Source organism: Pygocentrus nattereri, chromosome 4, assembly GCF_015220715.1.
Source record: "Pygocentrus nattereri isolate fPygNat1 chromosome 4, fPygNat1.pri, whole genome shotgun sequence".
In the NCBI taxonomy this organism is placed as follows: domain Eukaryota; kingdom Metazoa; phylum Chordata; class Actinopteri; order Characiformes; family Serrasalmidae; genus Pygocentrus; species Pygocentrus nattereri.
In genome coordinates this window covers 46,956,459-46,979,464 of record NC_051214.1, presented here as the reverse complement: position 1 = coordinate 46,979,464, position 23,006 = coordinate 46,956,459, and the positions used below count along the sequence as shown (strand labels likewise).

The following is a 23,006-nucleotide window of genomic DNA, read 5'->3' as shown; positions in this document are numbered from 1 at the left end:
ACTTGGTACAGCGATAAAACTTCCCAGGACATTACAAAAGAACCCAGATGAACGTCTAAAGAAATGCAGGCCTCACCTGCTTCAGTCAAGGTCAATGTACATGTCTCCACAATGAGAAAGACAGTGGGCAAAAACGACACAATGAAAAACGACATCCTTGGGAGAGCTGCAAGACGCAAACCACTGCTGACCAAAAAGAACACAAAAGCTCACTCACCTAGCAAAAACTTGTCATAATTAATGGAACCATGAATTCTGCTCTCTATCTGAAAAGCCTGGAGCAGAATGTCCACCCGTCAGTTTGTGACGTAAAGCTCAAGCGCGGTTGGGTTATGCAGCAGGACAATGATGGAAGCACACAAGCGAGTCCGCCTCTGAATATCTCAAAAGAATCAAAGTCCCTGACTTGAATCTCATTGAGATGCTGTAGAAAGACCCTAAATGGGCAGTTCACGCTCAAAAACCCTCCAATGTAGCCAAATTAAAACAATTCTGTAAAGAAGAGTGGGCCAAAATTACTCCCCAGTGATGTAAATGGCTCATTGAAAGTTATTACAAATGCTTCACCGCAATTGTCAGAGCCAAGTGTGGCCCAACCAGTTATTAGGTTTAGGGGGGCAATTTTTTCTCATGGCTTATATAGGTGTTGAATAAATCTTCATCTTCAGTAAATGGAAGGTTCATTCAAAGACGGCATATTGATTTAACTCGTTGTCTTTATTTTATATATAAAACTAGTCGGACGATCTGAAACATTTAAATGTCACAAACTAGCAAAAAAAGAAGAAATCTGGGCAAATGCTTTTTCACAGCACTGTATGCAACGCACTTTCGTCCACCAAACATGTCTCGGCTAAATGATTACATTTGAGGTGAGTGGAGAATATTGTAAAATAGATTTGATTAAATTAGAATTGTTTTCACTCTACACTGTTACACGTTTCCAGGACGTCGTGGTGAGAGGGTGCGGGTACTCACTCGTGTGTGGAGGCAGAGCACGCAGATGCGGCCAGCGTTAACCACCTCCCGTACCGAGTCTACGCTGGTGCCATAGAAGTTGCGCTCATACTCTCCAAACTCGACGAATTTCCCCGCCGTCACGTCGGTCTCAAAACTTGACCGCGACACAAAGTGGTACTCCCTCCCGTTCAGCTCAGTGGCCCGGGGGCTCCGAGTGGTGTCTGCAACATGGATGGAAAACAAGACACACCGAATAACTTACAGTTAATCACACAGATATACGGAAGAGGACGTGCTACACCACGAGATATTGGCACTGGTGTGCTGTGGTTGTAAGAGTGTCATTATTGGGAGAATAAGAAAGCCCATCAGCCAATTACATTATTACATAATTACAAGGTGGGAGCTAACTTTGGACTGTGCCTTTAACTTGGTGGTAGCGTTAGGGGAGGCTGATTGAGTGAAGAGAGTGGACTCAGAATTTGGTCAGGAGTTCCTGGCAGGTTCTGCTTGCAGCTAGAAAGCTGGGACTCCATTGATCTGTTGAAGGACTGACGTAGGACTAAGGAACAGGGTTGTGGGGATTATGAAAACTTTGCCTCAGGAATGGGAAAGTAGTAATGGGAATTTACAGGGCGCTATATTGGAAGGAGGAGGTGTTTCAGGCATCATCCTCCCCTCAAACTTAATTTATGCCTTAACTAGGCTTAAAGTAGTCAAAGTTTTTTTAATCCATTTTAGTTTTATTATGTAGCAATTACAGTAATTTTTATACATAGCCTCCCCCTATTTCAGGGCATCGTATTGTTTGGGACATAGGGCTTAAATGTGTTTAATCGACTTAGTAGTGCAGGTATGAGAAAGCTTTCAGCATCTAGTTTTGACTCTAGGCTTTTCGTCATCTTTGGACTCTGCTTTTGCTGTTTGCCAACATGAGAACTAGAATCATAAGGCTGATAAACAAGAATAAAACAGTAAGAGACATCAGCCAAAGGTTGCGCTTACCAAAATCAACAGTTTGAAACATTATTAATAAGAAAGAGAGCTGGTGAGCTTAATAATCATAAAGAGACTGGAAGGCCATGCAAGGCCTCCACAGCTGATGTTCCCACTAGAATGAAGAAAAATCCTCATACACCTGTCAGACCAATCAGAAACACTCATCTGGAGGGAGGTGTGGATTTGTCAGTGACCACTGTCCGCAGAAGTTCATGAACATATATACGGAAACTACACTGCAAGATCCAGACTACTAGTCAGCCACATAAGACTGGGATTAACTTGTAACAGAGCAATGGCAAAAAGCAAAATCTAGAGAAGAAAAGATTCTTAGATCCAAAGAATTACACCTCATCTGTGAAACATGGTGGTGGGAGTGTTACGGCCTCAGCCTGTATGGCTACCACAAGCAGTGGTTCACTCATCTTCACTGATGATGTAACTGCTGATGGCAGTACCAAAATGAATTCTGAGGTAACAGAAACATCTTATAAGCTCAAGTTCAGGAAAACGCCTCCGAACTCACTGAACGGTGCTTTGCTCTACAGCAAGACGGTGGTCCCAAACATACTGCAAAAGCAACAAAGAGGTTTTTCAAAACTAAAAACTGGAAAAATCTTGACTGGCTAAGTCAGTCACCTGATCTGAGTCCCACTGAGCATGCATTTCTTATGCGGAAACAAGCAGGAGCTGAAGACAGGTGCAGTGCAAGCCTGGCAGAAGGTCACCAGAGAAGATACTGAACACCCTGGTGATGTCTATGAGTCACAGACTTCAAGCAGTCAGCATGCAAATAATATGCAACAAAGACTCAAACATTGCCACACCTTGAAAAGGGGAGGGGGTATAAAAACTGCTGTAATTTCTACATCTTACAGCTAAAACGTATAAAATACCCCTTATTATTACTTTAACCAAGTATGAATAGATTGTAAATAAAAACATGCCTTTGTCTCAAATATTTCGAGGGGTACTATATATGCACACAGCTAATATTACTCCAATATAGATCTGTTTCTAATTTCTCCATTACTGCATTCAGAGGATGTTTAAAGCTCTTACGCGGCACAGCGCCGACGAACCGCTCCGGCTCTACAGACAGTAGCCTTTGTCTCAGATCATCATGGCCACTGTTTGCTGGACCAACCAGGGCCACAGGTCGCTTACAGTTGCCTGGCTGATGGTACAGTGCCATCTCCTCATAGGTCAGAATATCTTCTGTGTAGCATTCTGGGGGAATAAAATGTTCAAAGTCTTTTTAAGAGGCAATACATCCATACCAGCAGAAGCCCATGAATGCATAATTACAGTCATAACTAGTTCTAATTGATTTGAGGCTGAACACAACAGGATTATTTTCTTTAAATTAACCTGCAGGTTAATTTTTTTTTCTTGTCTAAGAAGACTGATACAATTTTTGGGGCTTGAGGGTTTAAAGGTTGAATGTAGTGTCCTAACTTGTGAGCTTTGCATGATCAGGTTACAATTCTCCACTTAAACCTTGTTAAGACACCGAACACTGTGGACATTAAGAACAAGTTCTTCGTTTTTAATGAGAAGTTTCTGAGCAGATTAGATAGAAGATAATGTACTTGCATAAGGAAGGATGTGTAGCTGTCAAGAAGCCTCACTGAGAAGACACATCAAACAAAGGAGCTGAACAGTGGACTGACCACGCACCAGAGTCCAGACCTCAACACCACTGAATGTGTTTGACTGCTTCAGAAAATGATCAGCCAGCTTCTAAGACTGAACGTTGGAGGTGTGTCTGCAGATTTCTTTGAGAAACTGAACGTGAGTCTTTTGAAAAGAATGGAAGCTGTAATAAAGGTAAAGAATGGACTCAATAAACACTGAAAAAAATAAAGTATATTTAGTTGTTGCGGCTTCTGATGCTGAAAAATGAAAAACGTGTATTTGTGTCCCAAACCAATTTTCATCTAAACTCATTTGCTTTTAAAAACATCTTGGTTACTGTCTCTGTGAGGGATCTGTCAGTACCCAGAAGCCTTTGCTCCGTCTGTGTTTATGCACCTGTCTGCTGACCCCAGCACTGTCCTGAACCACTCAGGCACAACCTGAGGACTCCTGCTGCGAGGCTGGAGGTGTTTTGTCTATGTGCTGTAAGAGCACTAAGAGACAGCACTGAGGTCTAATCTCTGACAGCAGCATGGAGGACAACAGGGCGAGAGAGGATGATGAAAAGTCCCGAGTGAAAGCCGGCGCTCCCACCCTGATACTCCCTCACTACCATCTCAACAGAAATCCAGTCGGATCCTTTGTCTGAATCCTTGTCCCTGTTAACTGATTAAAATCTGCTTCCAGAGTAGGTGGTGCTTGTCCATGTCGGTCAGTAAAAGTGATCAGTGTGTTGTAATTGGAGCTTTCTATGAGCTGCTGTATTCCCCATCACTGTGTAAAAGAAGTTCAATGCTGTCTTTAGTATTGGATGCACTGCAATAGTTTCCAAGTGGGTTTCAGAACAAAATTAAGAATTACTGGAAAAAACATTACTGATCTTTTTCATCATCGTAGCCACAAAAGGTGACTGAAGTGGGAAGTATATTTATGTTCATGTAGCTGTTTAATTAAAAAAGTAATATTGTGTTTTGTAAGAGGTTCTTCACCTATCAAAGAAATTCACTGACAGCACTGAGATGCTGCATTATTAATGGAGAAGAGTGGAGCGTAAGCAGAAAAAGATGTTTTTCATTGACCTTAAAAGTTACTTTAGAGTGTTATTTAACTCTAAGGGTCAGTGTGTGGGTCCACATTTCCTCATACTAAAAACAAAAGAACTTACTCATTAGTTTCATACCAGTTATTTCATAGTACCTTACATAATACACTGTAATAATTACTGAATACTTTATAGTAGATAGAATTTTAAGTAATTTAAAGTATTTACTGAATAATCTTCTGTATATACTGAATATTTCATAGTATTTCCATAATAATTTGCAATAATTACAATAAGTAATTAATTTATAGTGGACACATAATACTTTTCAGCAGATACTAAATAATTTATAGAAGCCACTGAATAATTTACAGGAGTTACCGAACTAGTCAGCATGAAATGGAAATTATAACACATATTTTGGATTAATATTTAAGGGGTTAATCACTGAGTATAATCTGTGAGAGCTTCTGTAATAATTTCAACTGCTAATTAAAATTCCACACTAATGGACATTGTTTAATAACCATAAAAAAAAAATAATTTCCACCCTTCGTTACATTAATCTACAACAACAACAACAACAATAAAAGTGAATGATGTGCAAGTGAGGGTGCAGTACCCACCTACATTCCTGCTGGGGTTATAAAGGCTCTTTTTTCTTGCCTTCTTGATCTTTTTAACATACCAAAGTTTTCCTGAAGGTAGAAAGACAATGGCTTGTTGTTGAGTATTCAGATATTAAACTGTATCAAGCGGAGCAATACTTATCTACACCTATCAAACATAACAAAACCTCATATCTCTAAAAGAGTAACTTTGTAGGTGATGAGATGAAAATGATGCTTTTTTATTACAAATTCTGTAAAATAAATAAATAAATATATAAAGTATTATAGAAATATATATAATAAATACAGCTGAAAAATGGGCATAAAAGGTTTTGTTCCAACAGTGATGATATGCATCTAATTTACCAAGAGATATTCTAGATCGCTAACGAAATATTAGTGTAATGTTGTTCATATCATTTATGTATGCAGGTCCACAGGAGTGGACGGCGTGTTCCTGCCCGCAGTCCTCTCACCTGGATTATCTGGATTTCGGTCTGTGACAGCTTTCTTCAGGGTTTCTCTCTGCTGCTGGAAACCCTTCCCTTACCACAACAAAGCAAGCAGAACAGTGAGCGATTACACGGACACAGCCATCAGCAGGTAAATATCATTTTAAAACCTTTTTCTGTACCATTAAGTATCTATAAAGCTTTAAAATGTATTATATATATTTGTGCAAATTATGTACACCTTATTTATAGTTAACACTGCAGACTTGCAAAATCAACACTTCACGCTTACTGTTACTTTGAACTTCAAAAAGGAACTACAGAAAGAAGAGCCTTGAAAACAACAAGACATTTCCAGCACTGCAATGTCAGCTGTTTTCAGTGTGGTAATGGTCTTTTTGGAAAGCCAATGTCATAATGTTAAGTGATGCTAAGTGTTATTAAGATTAAGATTTACTTTTTTGATCCCACAAACGGGGAAATTCCACCTCCGCATTTAACCCATCCATGAAGTGAAATACCACATACACACTAGTGAACACACACACTAGGGGGCAGTGAGCACACTTGCCCAGAGCGGTGGGCAGCCCTATCCACGGCGCCCGGGGAGCAGTTGGGTGTTAGGTGTCTTGCTCAAGGACACCTCAGTCATGGACTGTCGGCTCTGGGGATCGAACCGGCGACCTTCCGGTCACAGGGCCAGATCCCTAACCTGCAGCCCACGACTGCTAGATGTAATAATGCTAGATGTAATAATACTAGGGGTGTAAATACTAAGTGCCAGGTGTTTTAACACAAAATGTGATGCCAGGTGTTTTTTATGGTGACTGTCACAAAAATAAGTATGATAATGCTGTTGTAATGTTAATCACTATAATGCTAGGGTTGCACTGCCAGGTGTTATAAAACTAGATGCTAAAACATGAAAGGCTTTATAATTTAAGGCTGGCTTCACACGGTTCAAACTAACTGCATGTTGCGAGTTGCTTGAAACATAAATTCAGAAAAACAATTCAAACACAAAGTTGCATGCAACACATCTATTTGCTCTGCTAGATCATCTGCATGGTATTCTTTACATATTTGTATTCTTTTTTCTTTCTGGTGTAAACGCTAACGGTTGTAAAGCAAGTTGTTTGTAGTCTTGCTGGATCAGCTCATTTACCAGGTATGAGGCCAGCCAGCCGCTGATTGTCATCATCTCCGTCCTTGTAGGCCTGCCACCAGTTGGGGTCGTCCTGGCTGAGGACGTGCAGGATGTCTCCTTTCTGGAAGGACAGACCGAGCTCTCGACAGGGCAGGTACGGGTCATCCGCAGGCTCATAGCTGTAATAGGCCTTCACATGCATCTGGGGAAATATTTTGGGTGGTATTCGGGTGGTAAGTTTTGTATAATAACACAACAGTATTTAATAGTTTTTTAAATTCATATAGAGTTGTATGCAAAAGTCTGAGCACCGTGGTCAAATGAAGTTTTGTTGATTTTCTAAGTGTAAACAGTTTAATACATTCACTACAGAGAACACACATTTTAATACATTATTACTGTCTATTTGCTGTGTAACTAATTTAGCATATCAGGGAGAAAACATAAAATGAAGCCTGTGCAAAAGTTATAACACATTTTATCATTTATTTTTCACAATATGTTAAAAAATAAACCGAAACTGTGCAATAAAATTTGCAGTAAAAATACCACATCAAAGTTTTCTGGATGTACTTGTCACGCCTCAGGCGGACTCGGACTCCATCTCCCAGACTGCATCGGGAGATCACATGACTCGGGACAAGGGCCCGTCACTACCAGCGCTCACAGTCTCCTGATTATTGAACAGACGCACCTGTGTAGGTTGACCTACTAAGGCAGTATTTAAGACTGGGCTATAGTAGCTCTCTCCCAAGAGCATACGAGCGGTTCTCTAGATTATCTGTGATTACATGTTATGACCCTTTTTTTCCCCGTTTATACCGACTTCGTCTCTAGTTACACCCTCTTGTACTTTTGCTGGCAGTTTTTGGCTTTTCTCTGTTTGGACTTGGAACTTGTAGACCACAAATTCCTGAGATATTGTATACTCCGCGTTTGCTGTGATTTTGGATGTCAGCCTTTGCCTGTTCTTTGACCATTCATTCTCTTTGCCTTCTGATTTATTAAACCTGATTTGCCTGCCCCCCTGTCACCTGTTACAGTACTAACTTATTTTTACTCAGAAAATTAACAAAATCTGTTACTTTGCACTTGGAAAAGCAACAAAACTTTTTTTTTTTTTAAAGAATATTATTATTATTATTATTTGTCCTTCAGAGGAATATTGTTAACAACCTGTGTGTTTATCTGGTCTGTTCAGTGTTCGACATGTCATACATGTGCATTCACCAAGACTAAATCCTTGTATGTGTAGCATACTTGGCGAAATAAAGTGTTTCTGAAAACATCTGCCCAGGATGTTCTGCATACGACTGTATATAATACTGTGAAAATGTACTAGAACGATAAATATTAATATAATCTACTTATTTAATACAGTATTATTATTATTATGTACAATATAATAAGTAATAGAGTATTTTGTTACAATATAATTGTATTGTTTTATTGATGAATTTGTAAAAAACATGAAGAAGAGATTTGGTAACACTTGGTTTGTAGATGCTTAGTCTGTCTTTCAGTAACATTCAAAGAAATATCTATTACATGTAACTGAACTTGAAGTTGTGTGTAAAAGATTCCATTAAATCTAACCCTAAACCTAACCCTAACCCTAACCTCAAGGCAAAGCCTACACTTACTCCTGAACCTAATCCTAACCTTAATGTTAATGATAATAAACAGAGTATCACAATAAAGTTTGTTGATTATTTTGGCACTGGAAATCATCTATGCGGGACCATCAAATAAAGTGTGTTTAAAATTTATTTTGCCCCATTCGATAACCTGAACACACCCAGCTGTAGTGGAGCTCTTACCACAGTCTGCCTGTGTGCCGGGGCTTTGTGCCGTGAGCTGGGGATCAGGAGGAAGGTGAGGGTCCCATGCATGTTTGACTGGAGAGAAGACAGACAAGCAAAACAGACATTATTTTACAAAAACACTCCTTAATCCTGGTGCATCACAATGAAAGGCCGACAGGCAGAAAACTGAAAATAAAAATGAAAAATTTCATGTAATGAACGTACAAAAACAAAGTTGGGCTTGGGGTCGGTATTCCACATTTTCCTTGTGTGTTTTTCCCCTGAATGTCACGATTGGCCTCTCCCACTCCCCCATGTGCTTTTGTTTACCTTTTAGTCCTGTCATGTGCTTTTTGTTTTCTTTGAGTTCTTCCTGGTCCAGCCCCCTTGTTTTCAGACCTTACCCGGTGTTTGACTTGTTTAGTAGTGTTTGTAGTGTATGCTTTGGATTTTATTGTTTAGCGTCATTCTTCCGGCCTCCGTACTCTGTTTATCCTGTGTTTATTTTTTGTTATGTCTGTCCCTCCTGTTTTCCATGTTGGCTCATTGACCTTGGACTGTCTTGACCCTGAATATGGATTTGCCCATAATAAATCTCTCTTATCTCCGCATGTGCATCCGCCTCCTCATCGCTCCCAAACGTTACACTGAACTCCTCTTACATCAATTGTATGACCATGTTCCAACCTCTCTTCATCCCCAACAATGAAACAGGCTTTGTTTTTTGTTAGTGTGCGATTGAGAGTTATATATGTAAATGAGCTGTTTTCTGATTAGCTGACCCCTACACAAAACCTCATTCACAAAGCAGTCTGGGCTGAAGAATACAGAATTAACTATCAAATATGGGCTAAAATAGGCTGAATGGGCTTTGGTATGTTAGCAAACAAACAAAAATAATAATAAAAAAAAACTTAGATGTAACGCGGAGCGATGAGGTGGACCCATGTGCGGAGGTAAGCGACTTTTATTAAGGGCAAATCCAGGGTCGTGGTCAAAACGGTCCAGGGTCAAATAGCCAATACGGACAGATCGGGGGAGAGACATGACATAAACCAAAATCAAACAACAAACAGAGAGCGAGATATCAAACAAAGACCGGCAAACACAGGGCTTAAATGCACAGGGATAATGAGGGTCAGGTGAAAACAATCGGGGAGGAGTCACCAAACAAGGGGCAGGACTTAAACCAAAACAAAACGCACATGGACCGGACTGGGAGGGGCCAATTGTGACATAGATACTTTTATTTTTCTTATTTGATAGTCCAGATGTCCACTGCATAATATCCTGTTTAAATGTACACACACTGACTGTATGCTTATAAATGTATTCATAAACATAAACAAAAAAATTAAAAAAGATGTTCAAACACTGCGTCTGTAAAAGTTTAAACAATGTGTGTGTGTTTTGGAGGTTTGTCTCACCAGGATGTTGTGAACTTCATTGACGTTTTTGCCACGGACAGGGATGCCATTTATCTCCAGGATTTCATCTCCTTCACTGAGGAGGCCGCTCCTGTCTGCTGCACCACCCTTCACCACTCGACTCACCATCACGCAGTCATGCTCATTCCTCACTGTCGCACCCTGACACACACACACACACACACACACATACAGAAAATTCTGAATATCGGATTATTATTATACATTATTAATGAAAGAGTTTGCTTGTTTTTCCATTCCCTTAGGTAAAGTCAATAAGCTGTGAAGTGTCTGTGTGTTTCTGTAGTTTTGCACTGAAGCTCTGCTCTTAAATGATTATTTTGGGATAATAAGTCACTTTTGACATGAAAATATTTTGTATTATAATCAGATTTTTTTTTAGAAAGTAAGCCATTGTTTCAAAATACGACGTAAATGATTTGACATTCTACTTGAATGGGCCTCCAAAGTTATCTACAAAAATGGGGAAAATTAAAAATAAAAATCTGGCTTCAAGGTAGCCCCAATCGTAGCTATGTTTTTTTATTAATGTCTGCATCTGGACTAACTGAGGAACAATGATGCTGCTTATTGAAAAACATCATTTGATGGAATGAGTTAAATCACCCGTTTAACGGCCTATATTAACTTCATTATCTCTTACTATATTAGCCTTGTGTAGCCTGTATTAAGGTTTCCAGGTACGTACCAGTGGTATGTCCCGAGCCTTCTCCAGCCGCACCAGCTTAACTGTTTCTCCTCCATACTGGGCCAAACTGAGCTCTGGCTCCAGCTCCCGCTCGGCCACAAAGTCATGAGCCTCCATCAGAGCCTGCAGATCAAACACATTCAGCATCACTGCTCTTACACATGTAATAAAAATGTTTGAACCTGTAGCGTGACCAGATCAACACAGAAATAAACGCAGTGAGATAATCAAAGACAGTATGCAAGATGATACCAACAAGAATTTACACACTTATACTGGTATAGATGGAGAAAGAAATTCACCAGATCGTCTCCTGCTGGCAAACAATAAATTGGAGGTGCTGAATGTTACAGCTGTACAACATAATTCAGTTCACCCCATATTCAATTACGTTTTCCAAATGATGTGTGATTATGGTTCAGTGTAGTGGGAAACTCTCCATGCAGCAGACAGGGGTTCAGATCCCTGCCCAGACTAGTTATCCAGACGATCTAGATGAGAATTAAATTCACCTCCATGTATCTATGCTCATAGTCTCTTATATGAGCTTCACTTACCATTTACGAGCACTTCATAGTTCTAAATTACAGATTCTAGTTCATCTGTTTGTCTACATACATTGTTACTCAGTTCTTCAATAGTCTGGACCCCGACAAGACCATCACAGAGCAGGGGTTCTTTGGGTGGTGGATCATTCTCAACTAGTGGTGGACGAAGTACACAAATCATGTACTTGAGTTAAAGTTGAGACACCCAAAGTAAAATATCACTCCAGTAAAAGTAGAAGTTCTTACTCTAGACCTCAACTTGAGTAAAAGTACTAAAGTATTTACCTTCAAATGTACTTAAGTATAAAGTAAAAGTACTAAAAGAGTAATTCTGGCTCTGATGCCCTGTTATCATTTTTATAACCAGACTGGCTTCATGAACTCATTTCAGGTGAAAGTCCTCCAGCGTCTCTCTTGGTAAACCAGTCTTTTAATAGAACGTCATTAATTAGTGACGCTGACGTCTATTAAAATGATCAGAAGCACAAAACACTGACGGTAAACAGTTTCCATCAGGGAGAACCGAGTGGCTCTGAAATCACTTTTTACACACAAGCAAAGTTTCAGTTTAAGATTCCTTTGTAAATCAGTTACAAGCTGAATAAAAACTGGCTTTAAACTCAGGATCACAGATGAGCTCCTTTACTATGTTGATCTGTAGGCCTCTGTTCATAAACATGAACCAGCCCAAACTAATTTACTATAAAATGAAAGTGTTTGTATGAATTCAGAAAAAAAGAAACGCGTCAGTCTCGACTGCATATGTGGACATATTTCTATATTGTGCTCTATTTGCACAAAGTTAGGTTAGTTCATCATTTAGGTGACGCATGTGCTCCCAAATCAATCAGTGACAATCAGTAAAATATAAATTGGTGGAATGTATTTATTTGGCTCTTCACACACAGAACAGAAACACACTGCTCCGCGTCCTCATTATGGCCTCCAGCTGGCAGCTTGGCCGCCTGGGTCGAACATGAGGTGTAGTGAAGTGGCCTCGCTTTGTAACCGGGGGCAGGGGTGGGGCCCGGGCGGCGGAGATCAAGACTCACTTGTCCTCCTTCTCCTGCCGCCACTCACGTCCGTCGGGTGAGCTCGGGCTTTTCGCTCCGCCCTCTCCCCACTCGCGGCTCCCTCCCTGGCGTCCTCGCCGAGATTCATTGCTGCTGGGTGTTCGGGCCTCTTGCAGCCGTCATCGTCGGGCACATGCCACAGTGACATACTATCTAAAGCTGGACATCTAACTAGCTAGCTGGTATAACAACTATATTGTTATAAGCATATACCAGCATGGTATATGCTGGGTCACCAGTAAAACCGGCATACGTTCTGTTTTTGATGCTGGTATGCTGGTCAACCAGTGCTGGGAGACCAGCAAATTCAGCACTAAACCAGCACAGACCAGCTTAAAGCAGCATGAAATGCATACGGGTCTGCACAAAATAAATAAATAAATAAATAAATAATTTTTTTTAGTGCAGACCAGTATGCATTTCATACTGCTTTAAGCTGGTCTGTGCTAGTTTTATATGTGTAAAATTTGTAAAAAATATGAAATGTGAAAGATTTGCTCACAATCTAGGAATCTCAATACAGAGCTATGGGGCATGTACGCTGATTTCTGAACAAAACTATGAGCTATTGACAGTCATTTATCTCTTCATTTTTCAGATGCTGTAAAGGAATTACACAACATGCTAGTAGCCTAGCAGGTCTAGAACTGCTGCTGGATCTCCTTCACTTCCTCTTCATTTCAATAAGGCAGCAGAACTTTACCTCAATAACAGTCATCCGTTCTCTTACCTGCAGCACCAAACCTGAAGCAGGCTAATCCCCAACCTACACAATCCTCCATAATCCTGCTTTACGTTAAGTAGCCAGCCAGCGCCATCAATCACGTAAGCGATCCTGCCCACACTTAACACAATTCACCAACAATATCTTATCTGAATAAACTCTCAGTGAAGATGGTCTGCTTATCTTAAATAGAGAAGATCTTTATTCTGGTGGATCTGTAAAGCTGCTTTGTGACAACAACTGTTGTAAAAAGCACTATCTAAATATATATATATATATATATATATATATATATATATATATATATATATATATTTTTTTTTTTTTTTTTTTTTTTTTGCTTGTTAAGGCCTTGGCACGAAGCTCGTGTTCAGGTGGATCTGATGTGCTCAATAGAGACTTTTGCATCAATTCCTCCAAACCAGCTCAAATGCACATCACTAAAGCATAAACATTATACCAAAAATCAAAGAAATTCTGAAATGTAAGCAAATCTTTCAAATACTCTACTCTTTACTGGCAATCTAATATTCTAATAATGGAATTTTTAATGACAAATTCTGTATTAAATGACCAAATAATTCAAAATAGAAGCATTTTCACTAGTGACCTCAGATTATTCAACCCCCTCTTTGTAAAGCGTACTGTATAAAGCTTTATTATCTAGATTCCATTATTATGTAAATATGCACATTCACGAATTCAATGCATTTTTAAAAATTATTTAAAATTGTACCAAAATAGTCAAACTGTGTTAAATTTGCAATTTCATGTGGTTGCACTGTAATTTCCTAAAATATTGTACAGGACCTCACAGAAAGCTCTACAACTTTAATTACCAGAAACAGTCAAGAAGGCAAGCTGTGAAAGCAGTGAGGGTTTCTGACGGAGTCTCAGCAGGAGGTGGAGAAAAGGCCTTCCTCTCCAGCACTTCCTAATAGGATCTGACACTGCCTGGGGTCAGTGGTAGCGCCCAGCGGCCGCATGCAGTCACGAGGCTGAATCTCTGCTCTACAGCCAGCAGGAGCCCAGCGCCAAAACACATGGCACAAATTATGCCTGTGTGATGCACAAAACTGCCACATGAGTCTAAACATGCAGTTTATAGGATGCGTACATAAATAAATGCAGAATGTGCTTCTCTTCTGAATATGCATTTGGGCAGGCCACACAAAACATGACAGGATTGCACAAAAATAAGGTGGAGATGTTACACATGCGGCTCTATACAAATTAATGTGGATTTAGTAAAGATTGAGCAACTCATGGCAGCCAGTTTTGCCCTGATATTTAAAAACAAGCGCTAGAGCTTCAGAAGATGTGTTGTTGAGAGACTTCCGGTAAGGTGGAGGCAGAAGCCTCAAACATGTGCCGAAAGAAAATCAACCAGCATAATAACACTGCTTAAATACTGCTAGGATAGGCTCCGGTTCCCCCCGTGATCCAGAAGGATAAGCGGTTTAGAAGATGTGTGTGTGTGTGTGTGTGTGTGTGTGTGTGTTGCTGAAGCCTCCATTATTTCACTGCCTCTTTTAAACCCTGAACCTCATAAGCGAGTAGTTAGTGGGCAGGGCTACACACAGACTGTACGATAAGCTGCAGCCTTAAGATCTGTTTCTCATTCGATACGTCAAAATATGTATTTAAATATGTGGATGGAAAACCAGCTAATTGCAAATAGTGTCATCATAAAAATTTACTAATGAAATCATTTTGTCATCTCGTCAGTGAAATCCCCCTCTTCACCTTTACACTTCTCCTACTAAACCAATCTGGATACCACCAGGCTGGTCTCTGGTCTCTTAATACCATCATTCCTGCTGGAGGTGCTTAGGGCACATTAGCTCCACTTTGCCAGTGCCATCCAGACATTTGCCAGTAATCCAGCAGGTAAGCGTCGAGCTGGACAGCTGGACACTGAGTGACCCCTGCACTTACAAAAGCCTTACAAAAGCTCTCAACACGTCTGAAAAGATCATGGCGAGATAATGAAACTGAAGTTAAAGAGCACTTTTAAGGGGTAAAAGGAAGTACTGCAGATCTTCAAAGGATTTGTTCACTGTTATCTTTTACGTATTCGATGCATCGTTAGCCGTTTCAGTCCATCTATCCTTTTAAAGTTTATTCAGGCATTTGTTATGTTATGCAGTAACGGTCTTCATTCATTCATATTCCTTCACTGCAATTCTCTCACCAGCACACATTACACAAATCTATCATACAGCCGCTGGAAATCCCTGCGGTGTCCCCCAGTCATACTGCTAGCACAGCCACGGATTTACACACTAATAAATTCAAGCATTAATGTAACTCGTACCTTACAGAACAAAATCATAAAGTAAGCAATGATTCTTTCTTTATTTAGCATAAAATGAATGCCAGAGACGTGATTTTCACCCATTCAGCCAGAGAAAAGAAGCCGAAGTGAGGCAAAATATCTAATAAGCCAGGTACCTTGCTAATTTACCTTTTAGCTTACTGTACTCCTTAACCCGACATGTCAATTCTATTGTTTGCGTAATCCGTTCTTGCCATTATGATGATTTGAAGCTTCTTTCTACCTAATTAATGGAAAAGAAAGCTTGTCCTCAAAAATCCTCCCCAAAGTAGCTTCACTTCTAACCAAGAACTTTCTACTGTCTCTAGGAGAAATTGAGCCCTTTGCCATTTAAGCCGTGCAGCCAGCACAGCGCCAGCAGTGCACAACAATAAATAAATAGTATAAAAATGAGTCCTTCAAGTCTCCCACTATAATGAAGATATTGTTCAAGGCATGTCCAGTTAACAACACCTTGGTCATTCTCTTGTAAATGTTTACATTCCTCCTGACACTTCGGATTGGATCCCAGGAAGACCGGATTAGACAACTTGGTGAAACAATGACAGTTCCTGTTCACCTCAATCTGATCTGTAGGAGGTTCTCAGACTCAGGCTCACTAAGCCAATTTCCCACCGACGCGACAGTTTGGCACTGGGTTCATGGTGATGTCTTATACCTGATAATACGTGCAGGAACACACGCTGTGTGAAGTTGGTGTAACTGGTTTCAGTTCAACAGACATTGGAACAGCAGAAGAACCCCTTTCGGTGCTATTTCAAACCTGTTTTAAAAATGTTCTATACATAACTATATACCACAAATCCTCCAACAATTAGAGTTAGAAGAACCATTTATGCATTTAAAAATCCCTCTAAAATAACTGCCTTTACTAAACAACCCGAGCTTGACATCAAAACTCTAGAAGAACCTGTTTTTTTCCAAAAGGTCCACCAAGCAAAGAAGCATCTGAGCACGAAACAGTTCTATAAAGAACTTGTGGTTTGAAATAAAAGAATTCTCTTCACTAAAGAACTCTTGAAGAATCATTTTCAAGGAATGTATGATATCCAAAGAAAGGCAATGGACAACAGCATGGGAAGCTCTTGAGCAGCTACACGGGAGCCTAAGGTCACTGTGCCCCAACGCTGGCCTGTGAAGCATTGGAACTGTGTTCTCTGGAGTGATGGAGCTCCAGACAGTACCCTTGGGAAGAGCTGGCGTGCTCAGAACTGACCACCCAACATCAGTACCTGACCTCACTAGTGCTCAATCAAATCCTCACAGCAATGTTCCAACATCTAGTATAAAGCCTTCCCAGTAGAGTAGAGGCTGTTACTGCAGCAAAGAGAGGCAAACTCACTAAGAATACCCTTCATTTCAGAAGAAATGCTGGAAGAGCAGATGTCTACAAACTTTTGGACAAGAGCACCTTCGACTTTGAAAAAAGGAGAACAAGACTGTTCATTTGGATGAGTGAAAGAACCGATGAGCAGTACCATTAGCTCGGTAACCTTAGCACACTGGGTGTCAAGTTCTTGGTGTAGGAAAGCACTAAACTTCTACACGCTTAAAAAAAGAAGGTGTTCCAGGGTTCCTTAGTAAAGAAAATGGTCCGTGTCATGACCATGAACATTCAAAAAACCCTTTCCATGATTAAAGGGTTCTCTGCATTGTGAAAGCGTTCTTCAAATTGATAGAAAATACGCTGTAGATCTCCTAAGTTCTATATATCTCCAAAAAGGGTTCTTCCTTTGTTTCAATGTCAGGCTTGTTACAAAAGATTAGTATAGAACCATCTACAGCACATTCTCCACCACTCTGAAGAACCAGAGCCCTTTAATCAAGCAAACACTTTGAGTGTTCATGGTTCTATATAGAAGAACCATCTTTTAGTGTGTAGAGAACAATGCACCGGTGTTCCTATGCCAAGAGCATGACACTCAATGTGCTAAGCTTACTGAGCCAATGGTACTGCTCACCAGTTCTTTCACTCTTCCAGAAGCTGAAGGTGCTCCTCCAGCATTACTTCTGAAATGAAGGGTATTAATAGTGAGTTTGTCCCTCTTTGCTGCAATAACAGCCTTTACTGGGAGACCTTTACACTAGATGTTGGAACATTGCTGTGAGAATTTGACTCAGCATTAGTGAGGTCAGGTACTGATGCTGGATGTTTAATTCTGAACACTCCAACTCTTTCCAGAGAATTGGATGGAGCTCCATCACTCCAGAGAACACAGTTCTCTGTGTTTACCGATGTCATGCTTGTATCAGTAAAATAACAGCTGTATGCACCTCATGCAAACGGAAAACTACTCACAAGATGACTGTGTTGACTAAAAACTTGCAAGGGAATTACGTACCTGAAAGTGTGGGTTGGTCAGCAGGGCTTTGAGCTCAATCCCCTCCTTCTGCTTGGTGAACTGTAAGACATTCTGCACCTGAAACACATCACACACATGAATGAAAGGCATTTCGGCTTGGACAAACTGGCACTATTCAAAGAGCAGCAAGTCAGTTAGGGCTTATGTACATGCAGACATCTAGTAATACTGAGTCTCCACCAAGTTTCAGCTGTCATGAGCTCTGCAACTATGTCCAGATGTGCTCAAAGAGTCAGACTTTTAGGGAAGAAGAATGCAGTGAATTCTGCCACATCACTACCCTGAGGTTAGTTTTTCTGTGAGAACTGACTTGTAAACAGTGAATCTAACAGAGACCATAAGGTTATACTGCTAAAAAAACTTCATATTTTTAGAGTTTCTCATCTTCATTCTTAGCTCCCCTTTGTAGTTCTTTCTCATGTTTTTAGAGTTTCTCATTTCTGAGTTGGTTCCTTTCAGTGGTTCTTCCTCATGTCCTTAGTGAGTCATGGTTCCTCTCAGTGGTTCTACCTCACGTTCTTAAGGAGACACTGCATTGGTACCCATTTGGGGACTGTACCCACATTTCTGAAAAGCCTGCTATACATGTTCTCGGACTATATCAACTAAACTGAACTGAGCTGCTTGAGTCTTGAAGTTGTGTTAATTATATGCTGTTAGGCCACTGGATTAGACTAAATCCAACACTGCAGTAGTTTACATTGAGACTCTTATGAGAGAAGCATTCCTAATGCATGCAATTTATGGTTCATAAATATCTAGGAAAGTAATGTCAGTCACAACTTGCAGGGTCTTGAAGGGGCTTCAGTGTCTAAATGTTCAATAGTATGAAAAAGCACTAATGGAACATGGATCAGCCCAATGTTGCTAAAATGTCATTAGTTACTATTATCACTTATAATATTTAAAAAAAATTATTGAATATATTATTCAAAATCATTTTAGAATATTTTGCAGTTTTGTTTCAGTTAATGAGCTTTCATTTTTCATTAGTCGCCTACGTAAAAAGGATTTTTGTATTATGTTATTCACATTTTAAGGTGTTTCATATCTTTATCATGATGTTTTTTTAACAGTCTGTCCTACTGTTATATAATTAAACAATGAAATTGCAAGTTTGAATCCTGGTCTGAATGTGGTGAACAAAAACCAATGAAGATGTGTGAAATATGGACTGATTTACCTAATGGATATATGAAATATGTTTTTCCACAGTTTAGGAGGTACATAGCTATATAAGGCTGCGATATTTAAAATCCATTGTAATACAGTAAAATAGCCTATAAACCCTGAATAAGTAACATCAGATTAATTTTTCTCTTTTGGTTTTATTAGTTCATAAACAGATATGTGGTTAACTGCAGAGAAGGAACAAAAAGCAATGCAAAACAAAGGAAAAATATTGACAAACGAATGTAGTGCTGTGGCTCATCTTCTCAGGTGGTAGTATTGATGTTGCACAGAAATTTAGCATTTTGTCTTGTGAGGACTTCCCTAGGTTTCCACTGATTTTTGTATTACTGTAGCCAAATAAAACTACATCTATACCTAAACATAACCCTAACCTTAATCTCAGTATCCAAACAGGCAATGTTTCTGCTCTTTTATGAAAAAATACATTTAAAAATGTCATTTGTGGTGAAAACAACAGCCGACATGTCCTCACTTAAGCAAAAAAGTCATGTTGTCCTGTCATTGTGAGAACGTGATCCTCACAAGAATAGTAAGACAAACACACACATAAGCTTCAAGAGATTTTTTTCTGGTCTTCTCGTGGCATCACAAATGTCCGCAAGCTGCAGCCAGAGGCAGATTACAGCCACAGCTGGCTGATCAGCATGCTTCAGGTAATTACCTCAATTTTAAGCACTGAAACACCTTGTGGAAATTTGTAGCTGTGAAATGTGAGCCAATTCCATTGACTCTAAAAACAGCCAGCTTTTTCTGATACATTTTTTATTTCAATGCAAGCCTATAAAAATGAACAATTACACATTTAACTGCTTAAAAATCTCCCTATGATGATGCAGGTTTGTTGTGACAGTGGCTATTATAGCTTCCATTCACTCTGCATTTAACAAACAGCACTGCAATTGAGATTAGTCATCACATTTTAAGCCTTTTTAAAGGCCAGTAGTGGTGATTCAGCTGGTTAAGCTACTTGTTCTGTATGTTGGGGAGTCGGGTTCAAGCCCAGCGCAGGGAAGCACTCGTTGGGCCTCTAATGTTACTTTCCTCATCCTAATGACACCACTTTGGTACCGTGCATGAGGTAATTCGATCAGGTTTGTCATCGCGACCCTTAACAATGTGTTGACCGCAGAAGCTCATATCACCATAGAGTTAAAACAGGATTTATCATGCAGCCACTGTCATAACATATTTGTAATTAATGACCACTTTGGTTATGGATGATTAGACTGTGGTAACCTGTGTATCAGGTGAATTACAAACAAACACCTGAACCATAAACATAGGAAATAATGTACTTTGTAGATTTGTGGGCTGACTGGCTAGTGAACAGTTATTTTGAGAATATTACTGAGTCAAAACAGTCTTTGTACCTCCTGCTATCTCTCCTACGTCTTTGTCATCTTTAGAACGGTCTTCTGGTGCCAATGCTAAGACAGGTCTGTGGCTGAACACTCGAGCCTTGTTTGAGAGTAATTTAACTGCTCTGGAGAAGGTCTTACAGATTCTCATCTGAAGTAGAAGGGTATGTACTTCGTAAAAGATGTCACTCAAGGTCACAGCCTATTTCAGGTGATATAACTACAGGACCGATGAGAGGCAGAAAAGGGCAACAACGACAAGTCATTTGTTTTCACTTAAAAACCATGAATCACTGGTTCCCTTACAGGCCTGTAGACTCCACAATGTTCCACAAGGTTTTCTGAACTCTAACAGGTCACTCAGGTCAGCAGGAAGTGGTTTTACTGACAGAGCAAAATAGCTAACTATAGAGTCAGGAGGCAGTGCAGTGTACCACTGAAGAAACAAAACCAAGCTGCAGAGGAACAACTAATGCAGGACAGCTTCCAAACAAAAGAAATGCATAGAAACAATACAGGTTAGTTTAGCTCAGCTCAATTTACTGCCCTGTTGTGGCTCCACAGCACAAGATTTTTAGATAATCTAAACCTCAGTAAAATAAAGCTGTGCTGATCTTTCTAAAACAGTTGCAACAATAAATGGTCTTCACCCTTTAACCCTGAAGTTTGGTGCACTGGTTTCTGTCACCATATAACACAGACAACAATCTCACCTAGCAAGTGAGTTTCCCCGCTGTGGGACTAATAAAGGATTATCTTATCTTAGCTTAAGTAGCTAACAAAATGGAAAGATTTATGATGACCGTTGATAATTTGCAGACGAATGGACTTATTTGCGTTTATAATCACTCCAGCTGGTTTAAAACATATTCTAATATGTTTAATATGCAACAAGAAGGGGCAGTCATGGGCACATGACTGAGGTGTCCTTGAGCAAGACACCTAACCCCCAACTGCTCCCCGGGCGCTGCAGATTGGGCTGCCCACTGCTGAGTGTGCGCTCACTAGTGTGTATGTGGTTCACGGATGGGTTAAATGCCGAGGTGAAATTTCCCCGTTGTGGGACTAATAGGGGTCACTTAATCTAATTAATTTAATCTAATTAATCTAAGAAACTGTCAAACACTAAAAAGTCACGAAGCTGAAGCTTTTTGTTCCCGTTCCACCTTAAATGGTGCAGCAGTTACACTCTGGCGCCTCAGGCACTATTTAAAGTGGAAAAAGGAAAATTTGACACAAGAAGCTGGTAAATAGGAAGCTGACTTCAGTCTCAGGAAAATCAAACGCTGAAGACGTTTTACAAGAAACTATTCTACTTTTTATTACCGATTTTAAATACTTGCACAGTGTCACCTGACCGCAAATTATTCAGCTAATTTACAAAATTCTCCATTTTAACCATATTGTCACTGGAGTCACAGTCACTGGTGTTACGCCACATTCATATAACACCGATAACATGTAAAATATGTTTGGAATTAAGCTCTCCTTTTTACAATCATAATAATAGGTGATATTTATGGAGATTAAGATTTAGTTTTGGGCTGAAAGAAAGAAAAAAAAAAGGTATCCACCTGAATTCCCACTCTAAATGGAGAATGACCCATCTGTAATTTGATTACAGTATTTTTGTTCTGTAACTGCAACGGAATACAGTTGCCTTTTTTGGTATCCTGGTTATGTAACATATTCCGTTAGGAAAGGTGTAACTGTTTTTAAAGTCAATCTGACTTTTAACTTGGTTAATTTGTGTCTCTAGTCATGTAAGTATAATTCATCATACAACCCCAATTCCAATGAAGTTGGGACATTGTGTAAAACATAAATAAAAACAGAATACGATGATTTTCAAATCCATTTTAACCTACATTCAATCGAATACACTACAAAGACGAGATATTTAATGTTCAAACAGATAAACTTTATTGTTTTTGGCAAATATTCACTCATTCTGAATTTGATGCCTGCAACACGTTCCAAAGAAGTTGGGACAGGGGCAACAAAAGACTGGGAAAGTTGAGGAATGCTCAAAAAACACCTGTTTGGAACATTCCACAGGTGAACAGGTTAACTGGAAACAGGTGAGTGTCATGACTGGGTATAAAGGGAGCATCCCTGAAAGGCTCAGTCGTTCACAAGCAAGGACGGGCGAGGTTCACCACTTTGTGAACAACTGCGTGAGCAAATAGTCCAACAGTTTAAGAACAACGTTTCTCAACGTGCAACTGCAGGAATTTAGGGATTTCATCATCTACAGTCCATAATATCATCAAAAGATTCAGAGAATCTGGAGAAATCTCTGCAAGTAAGCAGCAAGGCAGAAAACCAACAGTGAACGCCCGTGACCTTCGACCCCTCAGGCGGCGCTGCATTAAAAACCCACATCATTCTGTAACGGATATTCCCACATGGGCTCAGGAACGCTTCAGAAAACCACTGTCAGTGAACTCAGTTCGTCGCTCCGTCTACAAGTGCAGGTTAAAACTCTGCCATGCAAAGCGAAGCCAGATATCAACACCACCCAGAAACGCCGCCGGCTTCTCTGGGCCGAGCTCATCTGAGATGGACTGACGCGGAAAAGTGTCCTGTGGTCTGACGCGTCCACATTTCACACTGTT

At 39.9% G+C, this 23,006-nt stretch overlaps 1 protein-coding gene across 2 annotated transcripts in view; it reads right to left on the bottom strand.

The window, feature by feature from the left end:
- Positions 1-23,006, bottom strand: part of mpp5b (membrane protein, palmitoylated 5b (MAGUK p55 subfamily member 5)) — a 45,119-nt gene that overhangs the window by 5,714 nt on the left and 16,399 nt on the right. For both annotated transcript variants that reach the window (XM_017695671.2, XM_017695672.2), the window contains 9 exons: positions 17,816-17,893; positions 10,791-10,913; positions 10,082-10,243; positions 8,670-8,747; positions 6,868-7,051; positions 5,727-5,795; positions 5,266-5,337; positions 3,022-3,189; positions 979-1,181 (listed from right to left, as the gene is read on the bottom strand). In XM_017695671.2, the coding sequence (XP_017551160.1) occupies positions 979-1,181; positions 3,022-3,189; positions 5,266-5,337; positions 5,727-5,795; positions 6,868-7,051; positions 8,670-8,747; positions 10,082-10,243; positions 10,791-10,913; positions 17,816-17,893 (1,137 nt within the window). The remainder of the gene's footprint in view (positions 1-978; positions 1,182-3,021; positions 3,190-5,265; positions 5,338-5,726; positions 5,796-6,867; positions 7,052-8,669; positions 8,748-10,081; positions 10,244-10,790; positions 10,914-17,815; positions 17,894-23,006) is intronic.